Source organism: Syngnathus acus, chromosome 2 (genome assembly GCF_901709675.1).
Source record: "Syngnathus acus chromosome 2, fSynAcu1.2, whole genome shotgun sequence".
Lineage (NCBI taxonomy): Eukaryota > Metazoa > Chordata > Actinopteri > Syngnathiformes > Syngnathidae > Syngnathus > Syngnathus acus.
In genome coordinates, this window is record NC_051088.1 from 4,446,596 (window position 1) to 4,464,993 (window position 18,398).

An 18,398-nucleotide genomic window follows, 5' to 3' on the forward strand; every position below is an offset into this window, starting at 1 on the left:
GGGGGACCGATCAAACTCAATAAATGACTTCTTGTCTGTCTGTTTTGTTAAAGCGTCACAGCATCTTGGACTGAGCAGACGTGTGCCGCTTATTTTATTTTTTGTGGGCCAGGAATCCAAGAGTTGATTTATTCAATTCTATCACTGAAGACCCATTTAATTAGAAATGGCAGAGCAAAGACTACGTGGCGACAAGCAGAATGACATCATCTTGGACAGCTCAAAAGAGGTTTTTTTTTTTCCTGCCGCTCTGGCAAAAGCACCATTGTGTGTGCAAAAGCAATTCATTACAAAATAGACATTTATTTTTCTTTATTCTTCTTTAAAAAAAAAATATTGCCTTGTCATTTGAGCGAACAGAGAGTTTTGAGTAGTTGTGTCAGATGGAAAAACAATTTCACATCACTGACGCAACATCATCACCATTCATAAAATTGGAACCGCTCACAAACGTAAAAAAGCAAAACTAATACAATATACTAAACTCCAAAAATGTGATAACGCAGGTGGAGGAGAGTTGAACATTTTGAAAACGTCATAGCCACCATTCTTGTGTGAGAAAGTCCTCGTCAACAGTTGGCGCTGATGGCGTATTGATCTGCTTTGCAGTTCATTCCAGTGGCAGCGTTCCATGGGTGCGCTCGTCTTTATGAGCCAGGGAGCATGCTCAGAATTTCAGGCTGAATCCAGGACCAACTGCAGACGCTCCCTGATTGCTGGTGGTCAGGTGAAAGCCTGTGTCTTTTAGGTCATCATCCCCCTGCAGTCAGAAGTACCAAACAACATGGCAGAAGTTTAACAATGGGGTATAGGGACATGACCCACAGTAAGAAGATCAGCTTAACACGATCGTTGTACAACATAAACAAATGACAGCTAAAACATTAAATAGTACAATACAGTGTTGACTTTTGTAGTAGAGTCAATTGTTACAGCATGGTTTTCAAACTCAAAATCTAGTTTTTTCATAACATAAATTGGACAATACTATGCGTGTCAGAAAAGAAAACAATAATAATTAATGGCCAACTATTATCAATTAATGAATTAATCTTTTTGTTATTCAAAATTGTCCAGCTCAGAAATTCAGATTCTCAAGAGAAAATATTGTCCAATTTGTGTCAACCGCCATAAAAGATGACAAAATAAAACATCTGCTTTTACTTTGGAAAACAATGAGTAACATCTTTCCCTATTTGACATGTTACAGACAAAACCAATATTTGAATCATAATTGTTGTTAGGTCTAAACAAGGCCTCCAGGTCTGGCAGGCCAAGGCTTCACTTAAATTATTCCAACAATTGTGCACTGTCAAATTTTCAGTGTTTTTGAACAATATTTTTTTAATCTGACTGATCAATTCATTGACAGACTTATCAATTATTAAAAAAATGTTAAGCTGCAGCCCTACTTAGATTGCTGCGTGAATCAAAGGAGTTCTTCACAGTATCAATGTGGGACTGCTCCACTGTGATCTGCTCAGGAGAGGCAGGACATACAGCGCAACACAAAAAGCTGATTTGAGCGATGCCAAACTTTTGTTTGGACCAATCACGACAACAGATGATATCGCCACTGGCCTTGTTTTGACCAGCTGATGATGGTAACGTGATGGCGGTTTATGATAGTTGTCATTTTTGTCATGTAAATGTAGATAAACGGCGTCTTGAGAACAGCGTGGCGTTTGGTTTATTATCGCCCCCGCCTCGGCGCTTCTTGTTTTTATCACAGCCGCATGTCCCAGCCCCAAACACATTGCGGCTTTTTGATTGGTTTGCACCACCGGTGGTTTGGCTCGGAGAAAATCAACAAGCTCAGAACAAGATGGATTCTCTGGGTTTTTGTGAACTAACAAATACCGCAAGAATTCAGCTTGCAGACAAGGGTAACCTTAGTACTTAGGATATATAATTTGTTCCTTGACCATGCTTGTAAATGAAGACTAACACTACTATATAATAATCTTTTGCAATTTACCCCCCCCCCCCCCCCCAAAAAAAAAACCCAACAACAAAAGATGCACTCTCATAATTGACATTTTATAGTGGTTTACTGCTTCTTTGTTTTGCACTTGTATAAGAAAGATAAAATTTGGACACACGAACAAATTGGTGCTCACCCAGCATCCAGGAACAAATAAAGTACTCCTCTAGTAGACTGTACTTCAAATAAAGCATAAATTGATCAATTCTATAATCCTCAACTCCTCCACTCTTATGTCACAAGATATTCTTTGACGTGGGTATTACAAAAGATACAATTCCCGTATAGTGGAAATTGAACTTCCTTGTGGGTAGTACCACTGCAGAAAACATTAGAAGCGTCAGGCTGCGCATCATGGAAAACACGAGAAGGAACTAAGCAGACACAAAGCAGAGGCTTGTCGGCCTTTAATCTATTTAACACAGGCAGCCTTCGGAAAGACTACCAGCTTTATGTAATGGAGAAAGTTGGACTTAATGGCCTTACCAGTTGACTGTAGCCCAGGCCTCCCTCGGGCGGCCGAGGACTGGTGCCTCTCTTTACCCTCTGTTGCTCGCTCTTGGCCGGCCACGTGGGGAACATGGATGGGTCGATGGGCAGCGGCGTCTCCCGGAAGTACTCGTGCTTGAGTGCCTCGTCCGACAAGATCCTCTTACTGGGACAGAAGGTGAGGAATCTGGAATAGAATGCACAGTCACTTCATGTGAAGACACCGTAACAGCCAGGGCACTTGAGATTTATTGCCCTCTTATTTTCAGTAGAGTCCTCTTTGTGGACTTAAGAAAAATAAACATGAGCTAAGGCGCACAACATTTGTGCAAACAATGCATGGTCAATACTATACTGCCTCATAACCGGGATCTCAGAATATTCACTGAAGGGCAGTCCTACAAAGTGTGATCAGGCAGCTTGGTGATGATGTGCTTCCACCACAAAAAAGAAAATGCAAAAGATGATTTCTATATAATGTTTTATAGGTGCTCGATTTTGTCTTCACGCTGCTTGGGAACCTTAGCATAGCCCCCAGTCGCCATGGTAACGCACGCAATACTCAATATACTCGATGCCGTGCACACAATTCTTTCCTTATGAAGCACTACTGAGCAGTAACTGCTAGTGGAAATATTGCTCTAGAGGTTCTTTACATCAGGGTGGGAATATTTCAGTTTGGAGATTGTGTTAACACTTGAACGTTAACTTGCGATTGAACCCAACTGCATATCAAAGGCTTGCTTGGACTTAAAAGGTTTGCACACGCACTCGTGTGTGATTGTGCAAACCATTCAGTTGCCAACATATACCTTTCAACATTTATTCAGCGGGGTCTGTCGACGCTTTCAAACAAAAAGTTTTATTTTTACAGAGTCGACCTCACATGGGCTGTATCTCTCCAGGCTGTCTTTTCACGACTAGAAGGGGGGCCAAAAACGTCCATTGAACTATATTTGCCAGACTGCACTCAGCAGGTTGGTCTTTTGCAGGTGCACGCAACTACTCTGTGGGTGGGAGTAAATATCTAGGCATGTTTCTCCTGCTAGAATTTGCTCAACAACACTGACTTTGCCAGATGAGTTGCTCTTGGAAGCAAGCCCACAAGGCCCAATTTATCATAGTTATGTTTGTGAAACATTTCCTGGTAGTATGGAGCATCACCTTGGTGAGTTGTATCTGCGAAACAGAACATGGAGTGGAGCACAGGCATGTTGATGAATCACCAGTCGCTACTGTTGTCATGTTTTAAGTGAGGCGGCCAGAAAAGCACGACGCGAATAAAAAGCTCTGGAGCCACTGACGGAAAGAGCAACGTAAGAACACATTGATGTGAGGGAGCTTTTCTTTCCACTGTCAAATCCTGCTGATTGTAACTGACATATCTGTTGATATTTGCATGTGGCTCACATCTGATTTGGGTATTCTGTCAGTAATGACTAAAAACATTGTCAGTGAAGGTTTTACTTCACGTCATTATGTAAAACAACTACACAAATATGCCAACTTTTCTGATGTATGACCGAACACAAGCCTAAATTTGAAAAGGTTCCACAGTGAGTCAGACTGCACTGAGCAGATTTGGGGCCCAGCACTGACTTCAATCAAGCTTGAAATAAACTCACTTGTTCCATTAAGTCGAAACCCTGGTCCGAGAGCAGCGCACCAAAGCGCTTTCGCAGTTATTGTAGGGATACTCTGTGAAAGACATCTTCTTCACAGCAGGCAGTTCGTTGTAGCCCGGCCAGAGTTTCTCGCTGGGTGACCCAGATCCTAAAGAACCACACAAACAACACAGGGCCCCTCTATTGCAAGGGCAGATGGATATTTCCACTCAACCAGACGTGTTCAAAAGCTTCATCACAGGTAATGACTGTAGGATAATTTGAGAGGCCTGAATGAGGCCAAGCTCATCAGTCAGACAACTCGGGTGGCCTTTCTTGGTTTCTTCCCCTGGGCCCTTCGATCCAGCAGCTCCACCCAGTGGTCCGCTGCAGAGCTGCGCCGCGAGCTCACCTCTGACACGCGGTTGCAAAATGTACCGGTTTTTTAAACACCTTAACGGTGAGTGATAAATCTGAACATTTTACCTTGAATATTTTATTAATTTGGTCGATTTCAGATTTCCAGGAAAAGAGGTTTCTGGGTAAGGAGCTCTCCAAATATGCAGCCCACAGACCACATGTCGACAGCTGTGGAGTACTCCTGCAAGGAGAAAAAAAAACACAGTGGCAGTCCATAAAAACACAACGCAGACAGTCTGCCTGGCACGTTTCGACTTCGGTCTGTCTCGCCTGTGAAAGTGGATGTGCTGTGACGACCGCTGGACCTTTTACATGTGTAAATCATTTGCGTAAAAGTCAAAACTGGGTTTCCATAAGCTAAGTGATTTGCAGATGTTGGTTTATATTTGGAAATATGTTTTGGGGGTAAAAATATCAGTGGTGACGACATGATACTTATGTTTTAAATGCTACAGCATTGCATTGTCGTGTGAGTGGCTGCCATGCATGTGTCTGGTGAAGATGTGCTTTAACCTTGGCTCCAAGCAGCAACTCTGGTGATCTGTACCACAAAGGTCACCACTACGGGGTGTAGGGCTTCAGGGGGGAACCGTACTCACGGGCTAATCCAAAGTCACCGACCTACACCCAGCAACAATTTTTTTGTCTTTAGGCTCAAACATATTCTTGTGGCACTGGGATAGAAAAAAAAACAGTATGTTCATGAAAGCAAAGCCACCTTAAGGATGCCCGTGTGACTGAGCAGCAGGTGGACGTCTTCAGGTCCCGGTGGAGAATCCAGTTATCGTGAAGATGACGAACTCCTCGGAGCAGCTGAATCATCAGGTGTCTTTACTTCTCCTGCAAGACGGTTGAACGGCGTCGTTTCAGCAGGTAACAATTGTGATACGCATCATTTATAATCATCAGGATGATTTATCACCTGGCAGAAAAGGCTGCTTCATGGTTTCCATCAGACCTCTTCAGGTCATGTTCAACATAGTTCATCACAATGTAGATCTTATCCATGTTGCTTCCAACAACTATTCCTACAACACATTAGATTGTTCTCACTTAAAAGGCAACACGTGGACTCTGGAAAAGTATACGTTTATGAAAAGATGTTTTCTCACCCTCACTGTGACAATGTTGGGGTGCTGAGCTTTCAAAATGGTGTTGATTCTCTCAAAGACGTGATGGGAAAGCCCTCCTTCTCCTTCTCCCATCTTAAGCCTTTTTAATGCCACAATTTCATCTAAACATGAGCGCAGCATGTAACTCGTGAGTCACACACATGTGATCTGCAACACCTACAGCCACATCACGTCAACTCCCTTACCGGTCTTTTGTCCTTGGCTCTGTACACCACACCATACGTCCCCTCCCTCAATTCGGTTCAGACATTGGAATTCATCCACGCTACGACAACCCTTCAAAACAGCAACACAATTATTTACATTATGAAGAGCTACCGAGTTTATTTGGCTAGGTGGATGCAAATAATAATGGGGTCAAGGGTCTATTGGAGCTGTGACCACTATATGTTCATGGTCTCACACTAAATAAGTGTGATGTGTTGACATGCACCTGTAAAGCAGGCAAATATTTGGGCAGCTCCTTTTTGAGCTCCACAGGTGAAATCGGAGGGGAGTCAGGAATATAGTTTGCTTCAGGTGTGGGGGAACGTGAATGGGTCTGCGACTGCGGCGTAGGGTCACCATCCCCTGCGTCTTCTTCCTCCTCATCTTCCATCTCCTCACCACTTTCCTCTGTGTCGTGGTCAAAGCGGGATTCTGGTACTGTTGAATGAAGGTTGAAGATAAGGAGCATGTTCACTTGAATGCACATCGTAGACTCTAATTCTTCTCACACACCTGAATCACACTACAAAACACAACCGTGTATGAAGAATAACAGGCCGGTGTCAAACTACTCTAACTATAATGTGCAGTATCACACTGTTAAAGTAAGCAAGTCAAAGCGTCTGCGGTGAAAGAGTGAATCTGAAAATGATTACAGGCGGTTTTTGCTTGGCTCCAAAACATTCAGTGGTCTGCCTTCACATTTACATTTGGATCACAGATGTGCCCGCGAATCCTGGGCAGGCATTTCAAAAGCCCTCTTGTGGTACATGTGAAGTACATTTTGTGATTCAAATGTAATTTATTGAATCACTGACCACTCTAATCTAATAAATTATTAACTTCAAGGCAGATGTACAAAACTAAATAAAGTGCAGAACATCAGGAATAGAATAAAGAAGGACTAAAATATATGGTGGCCACTGGCATGACAAAATGAACTAATATATATCACGACAAAATGTTCTATTAGGATCAGTAGTTGACCTGCAGGAATGTGATTTCCCATTTTCCGGCTCCTCTTCAAAGTCCTCCTCTGACTGCTCCTCATCACTCAGTTCCTCTGCAAGAAGGCAGGCCCCGCTGTTAAGCAGTACACCCCTGGATTAGAGTAAAACGATGTGGAATTGTTGCTTACCTGCACTCCTGCTCAGACCTCTCTGAAGCCAGACACCGAAACTGACTCTCCCTCCTCCTCTTCCTCTTCCTCCCCTTCTTCTTCACCCTCAGTCTTGCTGCTGGACTCCTCTTCCTCCCCCTCTTCCTCCTCAGAACCAGATCTTGATGCTAGATAAAGAGACATGTGAATGAGGAAGGGCCCCAAATTTCCCTGCTGATCTCACCTGAAGCGAGCATGTTTACTTTCGTTCTTTGCAATGATAATAATGCCTTACCCCCGGAAGACTCAGCAGAGCTGGTTTTCCTTCACTGTCACTTATGTCTTGGAGGTCTGCGAGTAGGTCTTGACATCAGTCCTCTCTTCCTTTGACACTGCAAGCAAAACACGAGTTACCCAACTCTTATTACGGCATTAAAGGAAATGTTATTATTGTCCTCACTGATTTTCCGTAATTCGCCAGGTTCCGTTTTCTCTCGAGGGACATGAGCAGGACTGCGACTGCGGTGACTTTGCTTCGGCTTCTCACCGTACTCGTCTGGTAACAGTCGGTGGTGTGAAGGCACTGTGGACCATAGAGTTTGGTTTTATTTGTAACTTAATAAGAACCTACCTCCTAAAAGTTAAAGCGCTTTGATTTTACTGATACATCAATGTTGCACCATGTCAAATTGATTCACTAACCATTTAAGATTGTTATTTTGTTACTGGACTAAGTGGAATTTCTGATATATTGTAATGGAATGATACAGCGTAATTTGTTAACATGTTATTGTTATTTTGTGCTTCAACATTGATATGCTGTATACACAGATAGATAGATAGATAGATAGATAGATAATAGATAGAATAGATAGATAGATAGATAGATAGATAGATAGATAGATAGAGATAGATAGATAGATAGATAGATAGATAGATAGATAGATAGATAGATAGATAGATAGATAGTAATAGATAGATAGATAGATAGATAGATAGATAATCCACACCAACCAACCAACCAAGCCAACACAGTATCGCCGAGGTATCAGACCAGGACTTGGTAAGGCCAGATATTCCAAATGAAATGAAAGGTTGATTATAACATCTCAGAGTGATTGATGAACCATCCAGGACTACCAGCCGGATTCGACTACTGACCGTCTCGTCGACCCTCTCGTTCTTTGCGTCGCTCATCGGCCCTCCTCTCTCTGTCTTTCAGCTCTCGTTGCTCTTTTTGCTGCTCGCGCAGTTTTCTGTCGCGCTCCTCGTTGCCGCTCCTGTTGTTCCAGACGGTCCCTGTGGTCCAAAAAAAACCCAGGAGATTCCAGTCGGGGTCTGTCCGGACAACCAGAAGCCCAATTTTGTCAATTCAGATTTTTGGTGGTTAGAAACATTACTATTAAACATGTATCACACAGTTAGAACTGCAACAATGCTAAACAACTGACACGGTTGCACTTTGTTTTCAAAGTACTGTAAAATGTATTCTATTGCGCTCACTGGTATACAAGCCACACTCAATAATAAAATGCTTCAAACACTATTCACACAAGGTATTTAAGCTGCACATATTAAACATACTGTGCTGCCTTGCACTCTAGAAATGGTATTGTCAAGGCAGCTTCTCCAGTAGGGATGTGATAACTTTCACGGCGCCTAAACAAAAATTCTAGCAGTGACTTTTCCATATAGTGTTCACCTCTCTCTGCGTGAATGAGCTCTGGCCTGCTCCCTTCGTTTCTGCCTCTCCCAGTCTTGTCGGGCTTTGTCTTCTTCCACTGACGCTTTCTGCGATCCTCGCTCCCTTTCTTTATCTTTGGCCCGTACATGCTTCCCTGCTGCAAGGGAAGACACCTTCAGTGGATGCAGATGCGCACTTAGTGCTACAAAACCTATGGAATGAACTTCCTCACCGCCCTCGGCCGAGTGGCTGCGATGGCGTCTTTTGTCTTTCTTTTCTCCTCCTTTCTGTGATGAGATTTCTCTTTCTTGCAACTTGCTGCGGAGGCTTAATAGCTAGGGAATCGTCTTCCTCTCCTCTGTATAGAAAATACAAACAAAATATGACTGATATTGCTCTAACAACAAGGTCCCCTGAGACTGAAGATAATGTCATTTTAACAAGAGCACGATAAAAGATTTGATGTTATTGCAGGGATGAATTTTCCAACCACAAGAATGGATCATTTTAGGCAGTATTTTTCTGATGTTGCATACAATTGTACCTCCTAAGTCTACAATCCAAAAGTGGCACAATTTGGAGTTCACCAATATCAGGGAAAATAAGCCTAAAGCAATTAAAAAAATGACCTGTATAACGGTTTGAAATTAGACAAACTTGAGCCTCATGATAGGAGTTGAGTTTGATTTTGTGCTGCTGTATTTAGCTGTGTGATGATTAGCACAAGCACCTGTCCTCTGGGGAATCTGGACGAGTGTAGGGGAATTGCGAATTGTTATTTCCATCCTTTGATCCCGCAGTTCTCCTTCCTCCGGGGTCTCTCGTTGGCTTCCCCAGCATCCGTCTGTGGAACAATGCTTTGGGAAATCTGCGGTAGAGACAATAAGAATTACTGATGAATGGAGTCTCACGCAAAATGACATTGCAGTAAAAAGAAAAAAAAATTGTACAGCAGCTAGTTAACTTACATCATTCTCAAAAGTGCAAAATATGATATATTTTTCAATGGATGATTATTTCAATGATTAATTCAATGGAAATGTTGGTCTCTGGATATACTTTACATTGTTCGGGTGCTTGGTTTCTGTTCGCTCTTCTAATGCCTTTCTGCGTTTTTTCTCCTGTAGTATTTCTTCAAGAGTCTTAACTTTCCAGGTCTCTTTTTCGTCCCCCATCAGCATCCACTCTCCACCACCTTCATCACAACAACAAACACACAACACACACACTTGAAGAGATCACAGAAGTGGCAAAAGGAAAAAAAAAAAAGTTATTAGGTTTCTAATCAAAATATTGAGTCTTATTGAAACAGAACAATGATTTAATTGTGGTTGCATTGCTTCTTATTATAGTGAATGGCGCAATAAATGCTGGAAACCAAAGTGAAACAAAAGTACTCAAATTGTAATTATTTTCAGATCCATTGACATTGAACGCTATTACTAGTGTTGCAAACGACATTTTTTTTTCAGATTGATGCGCTTTGCAAAATTGACGAGAACTCAATGTCGATTTTAGCACACTCACTCTTAATGCATCTAGTCAAACGTTTTGTTTAGCAATGCCTTCACTCGGGGAAAAAATGTAAGGACGGCTAAGGTCTGGTGAACGAGCTCCGCATGAGCAAATTTATAGAATAATTGTACGTATTTAATTCGTGGCGATAAAAACATACAGTTAACAACATTTTCCTTTGTGTCCAGTCCAGAAAGATTTCGAGTAGAAGAAAATCTTACGGTTAACTGAGCGTGCGATGTTATGACGCATGACATGTCGACGTACATAATCGTTCTATACACGCCGTTCAGCACCGTCGTAAAACAAGTGATTTAATTATTTACCAGGTCTAGGGTACCGCAATCGTACTAACGGGTTTACTTCAGCCTAACATGCAAGACTAGAAGGAGCAACTCCAAGTTTCGAAAGGTTTACCACTAACACGACCAGCTAACGTCAACGAGCTAATCAGCGATACAAGCTATATTTGTATCAAACAACACGAGTCTTACTTCATGAGGGACAAGGAATTGCTGGTTATCGAAAAGGGGGATTGCATGAGTAAACGACCGTATCGTTACATTCCTGAAATTTACACGCTCAGACACGTAACTAGTTAAGCTTGTCAAGGAGCAAATAGTACAACACAAACCTAGAATATGGACAATACTCTATGGCACACCGGAAGTACAAAATGCTTCTTCTTCGTTTCTTTGTTAAAAAAAAAAAATGCCGACCGACCAGCAAAGTACCAGTTGTGTTGTCGCCACCGTCTGGTTTGGAATGTAAAAAGAATTTTATCTGACGGCAACATAACCATGTGAGACGTAACACTCATGAAAACATTAAAAATACACGCGCTCTATTGGTACAATAGCATATCATGAACATTTAAGGATAACAAATTTGCACATTTAATGTAACATCCAACCTGAAGGTGTGAGTCCTTCCATGTCAGTTTTTTTTTGTATATCCTGGTTTTATTGTGCTCAAGAAACGTAGACGTTTTTGTTCAAATGGTTCCATTTTACTTGCGCATCCATTGATTACTTTCATTACAGAAATAAACTACCCTACAGGTAGACTCCAGCTTGTACAAGGTGGGTTATGCAGAAAGAAACGCAGGCTGCACAGCGTGAGGGTAAGAGTAGACGTAACTAAACTACAGTGACACATACTGTTGTTTTTTGAAGGTCCTGCCTGGCTTCCAGTGGCTGCATGGGCATTTGTACATTTTCCACACACTCTTTTTAAAATGACTAGGAGGCCAATAATGTGTTCGGAGGCCCACCATTGACTGGATTAAAAAATAAAAATAAAATACACACACACACACACTTTGGTTTCTCAAACCTGTGAAGCTCTACATATTCCTGACATTCTGACATCTCAAAGTTCTTTTGATTGCAGACAAGTCAAAATGAAAATGAGCTACACATAAACCAAAAGAAGCAACTTCACTCTTGCTGACCTTAAATGGGGGTAAAACTCACCTAACGCACAGTTGCTGTTTTGTGACATCTGGATACACACTGGGGCATGGGCAATACTTGGATATAGAGGATTACTGGTGAAGATTTGTTCCAGTCAATCATTTGCACTTCATGATTTCATTCCCTATTTATTGCATTAGTTGTAACTGTGAACAACATTCAAGTAGAAATTGAAAGAAGCCACTCATAATTTGTTTTTGTCTGAATTGCCAATTACTGCACACAGTAAAATGAAGCACAGGTGGTTGTGAAAATCTGAAAAATGCCAACTTGTAAATCAATTCTGATTTGGACTGCCACAAAGGCACCGGCTCTTTAACCTCCACCAAAACTATTTAAAACAAAACAAACCATTGAAAAACAAATCCAACTGATCAATGGTACATTCTCACCACAGTGTAGTCACAAGCTCTAATAAGGCCAATTAAGCATCTGCAATCCAGGTAACAGAAACAGCACCACGAACGCCACTCGACAACCGGATCTTCGGTCTACTAAACCTGGCCTCCTTATTCACTTCCATGATACAAATAAAAATAATGATTAAAAACAAACGGGAAACAAACTAACTCCAAGCTGGTGGCGTGGAAACTAAGTGGGAAAATCCAGGCAGACAGAGTCTCGTTTTCTCTGCAGAATGCTGCGATTTCACAAAACCTAAAGTTATTGTCCCGACCTTGCGATCCATGGTCCCACCCGTCTCTTGTCCTTCTGGTACCTGTTGACCTCATCAGGCCGCAGCAAGCAACACAGAGCCTGCAATGGTTTATGCTGAGGTGTGTATTGGTAGGTGGGTGTGGGACGACACAAGGGGCTAGCTGGTCTGAGCTCCACCACTCAATCGGTGGAGAAGAGGTCACCGGCCGAGGGGGAGCGGTGCCAGACCGCCTGTAACGTTGGGAAGGAGGGAAGGTCGGGCAGACTCCTGGATGTGGGACTTGAGCTCCTTCCTCACCTGGGGTCACCCTGGCAAGTTTCTGCTTGTATTCCTGCACACAAACACGGGATTTGAAAAACGAGAGTATATAACAATGTTCTTTGAAATGTATTGATTTTGAGTGTGCCTTGCCTCTAACTTCTTCTCCCTCTCAACCAGCGCCTCTTTCTGACTACTGATGTAGTCAGTCAGCATGCGTGCCAACTGCCTCCGGTCCTCCAGTTCTGCGGCCAGGCGGCCGTTGTACTCGGCCAGCAGAAGACACGCTTCGTCCACTGTCTTGGACAGATTGTCGCTGCCTCCTTATCTGCACATATGGGGACATGTAGCTCATTCAGTGATTCATTCAGTCTGTCTTTATACTCATGCATGTTTTACTACTTACTTATGTCATTTGGATTTTAGGGAATAAAGTTCAATATATTTTTGTGACTTTCAGCTTGTCCAATATTTTCTATGCTTGTATTTTTTTCTGTTGAAATCCCTTTAAACTGTGTTTAAAAAGAGGTAAATGGGCTTTAAGCTCTCAGTAATTAGTGTTAACACTGGGGAGAGGTTGGGGGGCGGTGAAATTATTTTCTTCTGGGGGGGGGCATAACAGAAAATAATTGAGAAGAACTGAGTGGATGAGTTGAAATGTGGCAGAACTAATACAATTTAAAAAAAAAAAAAAAAAAACATTTCATATGACAGAAACCTAGTGAGTCTGGAACGATCCCGCTCAGAAAACCGGTATCGCAGTTTGCAATAGTTGTTGTATGTGTATGCCTTATCCCTGTTATAAATGGTTCTTTTTTTTTCATCTTATGACATGCATTAGGATGCATATTTTTTTATCCATTGAAATTTTATCTTAAATGTATTCATATTTCTGGAGAATTAAAGATTAAGATTAAAGATTAAAGTCCCAATGATCGTCACACACACACACCTGGGTGTGGTGAAATTTGTCCTCTGCATTTAACCCATCCCCGTGTGATTTTAATCCATTCCCTGGGGAGAGGGGAGCAGTGAGCAGCAGCGGTGCCGCGCTCGGGAATCAGTTGGTGATCTAACCCCCCAATTCCAACCCTTAATGCTGAGTGCCAAGCAGGGAGGCAATGGGTCCCATAGAATGCCACTTCGTAAGCCCCTGGAGGGTTTTTTAGACATTCTCCATCACATTTATTTAATCTATGTACATTTTAAATTGTTTTTGTTTGTGAAAATAAACAAACAAACAAACAAACAAAACAAAAAATCGGGAATAATCAGCTTGCCAGTTATCTTTTCCAGTAGTGAGACATCTTGGACTTCCTGCGGCAGCGAGGCGATTTTCTGTCGCACAGCTGCATCACCTGATGCGGCGTTCTCCAAGTCCTGCAACGCTTTCACCAACTCCTCTGTCTGAGTATGCATGACAATAACATTAAAATAGACAGCAGGAAACAGTGACTCCACAAAAAATTAAAACACTAAGAGCACAGGACAGGGAGTAAATGAGCATATCTGTACAGTACTGTATATCATACATTTGTTTTGTTATTATGACCACTATAAATATTTCTCCACTACTTTCTGTCTTCTTTTAAAATTCACGTTATTGTAAGGCTCGAAGCAAGCTATCACGCATCGCTGTTTACTTGTCAAAATGTGGAATTTTAATACACGTAGACTAGCAAAACGGGTGCTCTTTCCATTGACTTCAAAGAACCCGCAGATGACTGTATACAAGTCTGACAGGCCGAGCCTATAAGGTCACAAAGAGAAGATTTGCCTCCTTTACCAGTTGATTAGCGGAGGCGTCCGTGCTACGAGGGGAGCTGATGCTTCTGTAGTCGTCATCCTCATCCTCCTCTTCCTCTTGCTGGATCTTCTGGTAGCTTCGTTTCACCGGTTTCTTTTCCTCTACTATCAAGAGCACAGAAGAGTTATTATTGACAATGCTTAATGTAAATGAGGCATTTGCAAAACCGTACGATATCACACGTGTACCATTTCATGAAACACATAATCCTGGTTATAATTGATTACGCAAAAGCTGGGCAAAAGTCACGTGGGGGAAAAGAAAAAAACCCACCAAACCCACAACAGCACCAAATTTATGAACGTGTTTCCACATTGTGTTAATGAACATTTCTGATTTTTGTTCTTATTATTTGACCACACCTATAGGCTGAGGGCTGTTGGAGTCTTCTATGGCCAGGGTGAGCTGCTGAATAAAGTCACTTCTGTAGAGGTTGCGCTCCTTCCATATGTTCAGGAGTCTCTCCATGTGCTTTTTGCAGTTCTCATCAACTTCACTGCAAGAGGACAGTGGAGTTCAGTGGAACAACAAACACAAAAATGAGACAAGTGCTCAAAGTGCACATAGCATGAAACGCTGTCCCACTTTGTCTTGAAGTCATTCTTGGCTTATGCGACATGTATTATAGGTCTGAATCTTCTTCAGCCAAATACAATTCAAAGGGGAGGAATACATTTGGGAGGGGGGCATGGGAACACAGGGAAATGCTTTTTTTTCTCGCCGTACTAGGATATAAAGTGTTGCCGAACCACTACAGTAGGTGACAATGCCACTCTGATTGATAGTGTTCACAAGGTTTTAGCTCCAGGGTGTAGTTTTTTCCCCTTTACAAACATACAAAAACACATCATGGATTACATTTAAATGTAAAAAAAAAAATGTTATTTACCCCACACACCTGGCAACATGAGAGCAGGCATCAATGAGGACGGACTCAAAGTCTTTAGTGAATTCGGGTCCTTTCTTCTTGCTGTTTTGGATAACATCATTGGCCAGATAGAGGAACGTCAGCTTCCTGCTTTTTTTAGCTGCAGGACAACAAATTACACTTTAAATGTGATAACAACATTGTCACAACTTTATTTTAGAAGAAAAAGCTCATGGCACACCACTGTCATGTTACAACAACATCCTTAAAAACAAATGGCTTACAGATGATTTGATTAAAAAAAAAAAAAAATGTACATGGCGAGTACTCTCTTTAACTTCCACTAACAAGTCAGACTAAATTTAGCTCCTTCCAAAGACAAAGCGTATTACTTGAACATACTTTGTGGTTTACTGTACTACCTCGCTACAGGGCATCTTAGAGCAGTTCAGAAAGCGCACAAAAAAAAATTAAAAAGGTGCATTGAATATTCAGAAGAATTCAATTATCGAAATAATAAATTCCCATCCGTTCACAGTAGAATTAGTCAAGTCAGTCTCAGCTATTAGTCATAATCACCAACTGCAACAAAACATGGTGTCTTTATCAACACAATATTTTTATTCTAACAATACCGTTTTTAAGTTCTCATTATAGTTTGCAGTTAGGTACTGAAAGCTGTTTCGACGTGTATAAGTTATTTCTAACATAAGGTGCATTGACTTGTCTTTTTCACTGTTAGCACCAAACTTGTTTGTGGTGGAATTTTGTTACATTGTCATGCTTAAAAGACAACTAAGTGTTGAATAAGGTTAATTAATGGTTAATTTGCCTTCATATTAGCATAAGCCTAAACTTTAAGACCAAAATATTTTTGCACAATAAATGTGATGTTGCTTATTGTAATGGAGACAGATTTTTGCTTGCGTAGTATATAATAATAATAATAAAATAATAATAATAATCTAATAATACAGGGGACTAAAACATTGCATATTAAAATACAATTAACAATATTGAATAGGGTGATGTGAGGGGGGGGGAGCGCAATGCTTTTACAAAATGGGTCCCTACTAATTACCCACATTGTAATTGGCAGAGCAGCATGAGGAACATACCCAAATCATGTGAATCCAATGAAAAAATTGTCTAAAATGAGGGAGACACATTTTAAAGACTCATTATTGTACTGGCATATGGGTTAGGGTTAGGTCAAATTGCTGGTCACTAATAAGATCTCAAAGTTTCACTTTATTGCTACATCCGAGCCTCACCTTTCTTCAGTTCTCTGTGCCACACTTTGACAATGAGGCCCGAATGTTTGCGGTGGTGGATGATCCAGAGGGACAAAGTCTGGACGCTCTGCTGCGAGCTGCTCAGCTCCGACAGTTTCTTCTCCAGGGCTGCCTCGGAAAACGACGACATGTCCGTGTACTGGTGCGCGTCTCCTTCAGGGCAGACTCACCACGACTCCGCTCTAAATTGACGGAGCTTCGAGATAGTGGGGGGAAACCACTCGGATCACGGTCATCAAAACTATAGTTGCACTTCACGCTACTACACGCAAGATTAAAACAGCAACAAAAAAGAGCGTCCTTTGCTACCTACTCAAGCAAATCACTGTTTTAATGTTTCATTAGCCACTAACCTACGGGGATACTGTGCGGAAACTACAAACGTGCAGCTTTTGAGTTGGCTCTCGAGATGCAGTTTGCTCAAGTGTTTGTTTACAGGCACAGCTAACACTTAGCCAGCGACAGCTAAGTAGCCATTCGCATGCTACGTGCGAGCCTACGCTTTAGGCTGGTTCAAATGCCAGAACTTGTGTAATTCAGAAGCGAATACCTGTTCGGCACAACAGCAAGATTAATAAATCGGTAACCGTCAAAGTGGAGTGGCTGGTAGATCGTTCCCTTTAGATGAACTAATCAGGAAGAATTATCCAAAAAAAATGGCAGCTCGCGCTTTCACATCGACATGTGCGTCGCGGGACAGTGACGTCACCAGCAGCCGAACGTCTCTTTTTCGATATTATCTTTTGCATTCATTCATATTTGCATTTGTTTTATTCGCTACTTAAAATAACCTAAACTCCATAATTATATTTGATCATACGTTTTATAGTATCAGTGAAGCCAGAAAGTTGTTTTCAAAATTGACATTATTGCAAATACCGTTTTTTCCCATGTATAATGCGCAAAATTTAACTAATTTATTGTCCTAAAATCTGGGGTGCGCATTATACATGGGTACAATTTTTTTTTTTTTGAAGAAGAAGAAGAAAATCACGGTACAACAATTTTTGAAGAAAATCTTGTCATGGATGGAGTGTGGAAAGGAGCGGGGCGACCAAGTGCAGCTTGGACCAGGGTTTATTGGAGGAACTCAAAACACAGACTTGGTAAACTAATTGTGATAAATAACTGGAACATCACTCAAATATTGGTGATCCCGTTGAGAGTCTCACATATTTTTTCGCTATCGAGTTTGCTACTGCATGCACAGTGATACTGACCGGCAGAATAACATCCGGTTGTTCCCAAAGATGATATTTTTTCTGAAATAATTTTACGTTTACGGACTTAAGTAACCCGGCCGGGTCATACCAAAGACTATAAAAATGGGACCCATTGCCTCCCTGCTTGGCACTCAGCATTAAGGGTTGGAATTGGGGGGGTTAGATCACCAAATGATTCCCGAGCGCGGCGCCGCTGCTGCTCACTGCTCCCCTCTCCCCCAAGGAATGGATCAAAATCACACGGGGATGGGTCAAATGCAGAGGACAAATTCACCACACCCAGATGCGTGTGTGACGATCATTGGGACTTAAAAAAAAAAAAAAAAAAAAGTCAAAATTTGGGTGAGTATTATACATGGTTACAGGCTTTTTTCCAGCATCAACATGCCATTTTTAGGGTGCGTATTACACATGGGGGCGCATTATACATGGAAAAAAACGGTAGTTTCCATAAAGTGCTGTCATTATAAACATTTGCGTGTTCATTGCATCCTTGACGCTGTGGTTGACAAAATACACATTATTGCTGCTGAAACATAATAATCGTGGCTTGGATGGAGATGAGAGTCAAATTTTGTCAATCGAACAGGCATATCTGAAAAAAAATAAGCTTCAAATATCAACCACAATGCAAATTACAAATGTGCAAACAGTCATTTTCATTATATATACTGTACAT

General features: G+C 41.6%; 1 protein-coding gene across 1 annotated transcript; it reads right to left on the reverse strand.

Annotated features, from left to right (window-relative positions):
• Positions 1-11,122: 11,122 nt before the first annotated feature.
• Positions 11,123-17,186, reverse strand: LOC119133489 (regulation of nuclear pre-mRNA domain-containing protein 1B-like). The gene is given in 9 exon segments (XM_037269383.1): positions 11,123-12,480; positions 12,482-12,568; positions 12,570-12,599; positions 12,680-12,854; positions 13,803-13,933; positions 14,313-14,437; positions 14,696-14,829; positions 15,232-15,361; positions 16,476-17,186. Coding segments are annotated over 9 exon segments (996 nt in total). The 5' UTR covers positions 16,627-17,186; the 3' UTR covers positions 11,123-12,447.
• Between the last annotated feature and the right edge of the window lie 1,212 nt (positions 17,187-18,398).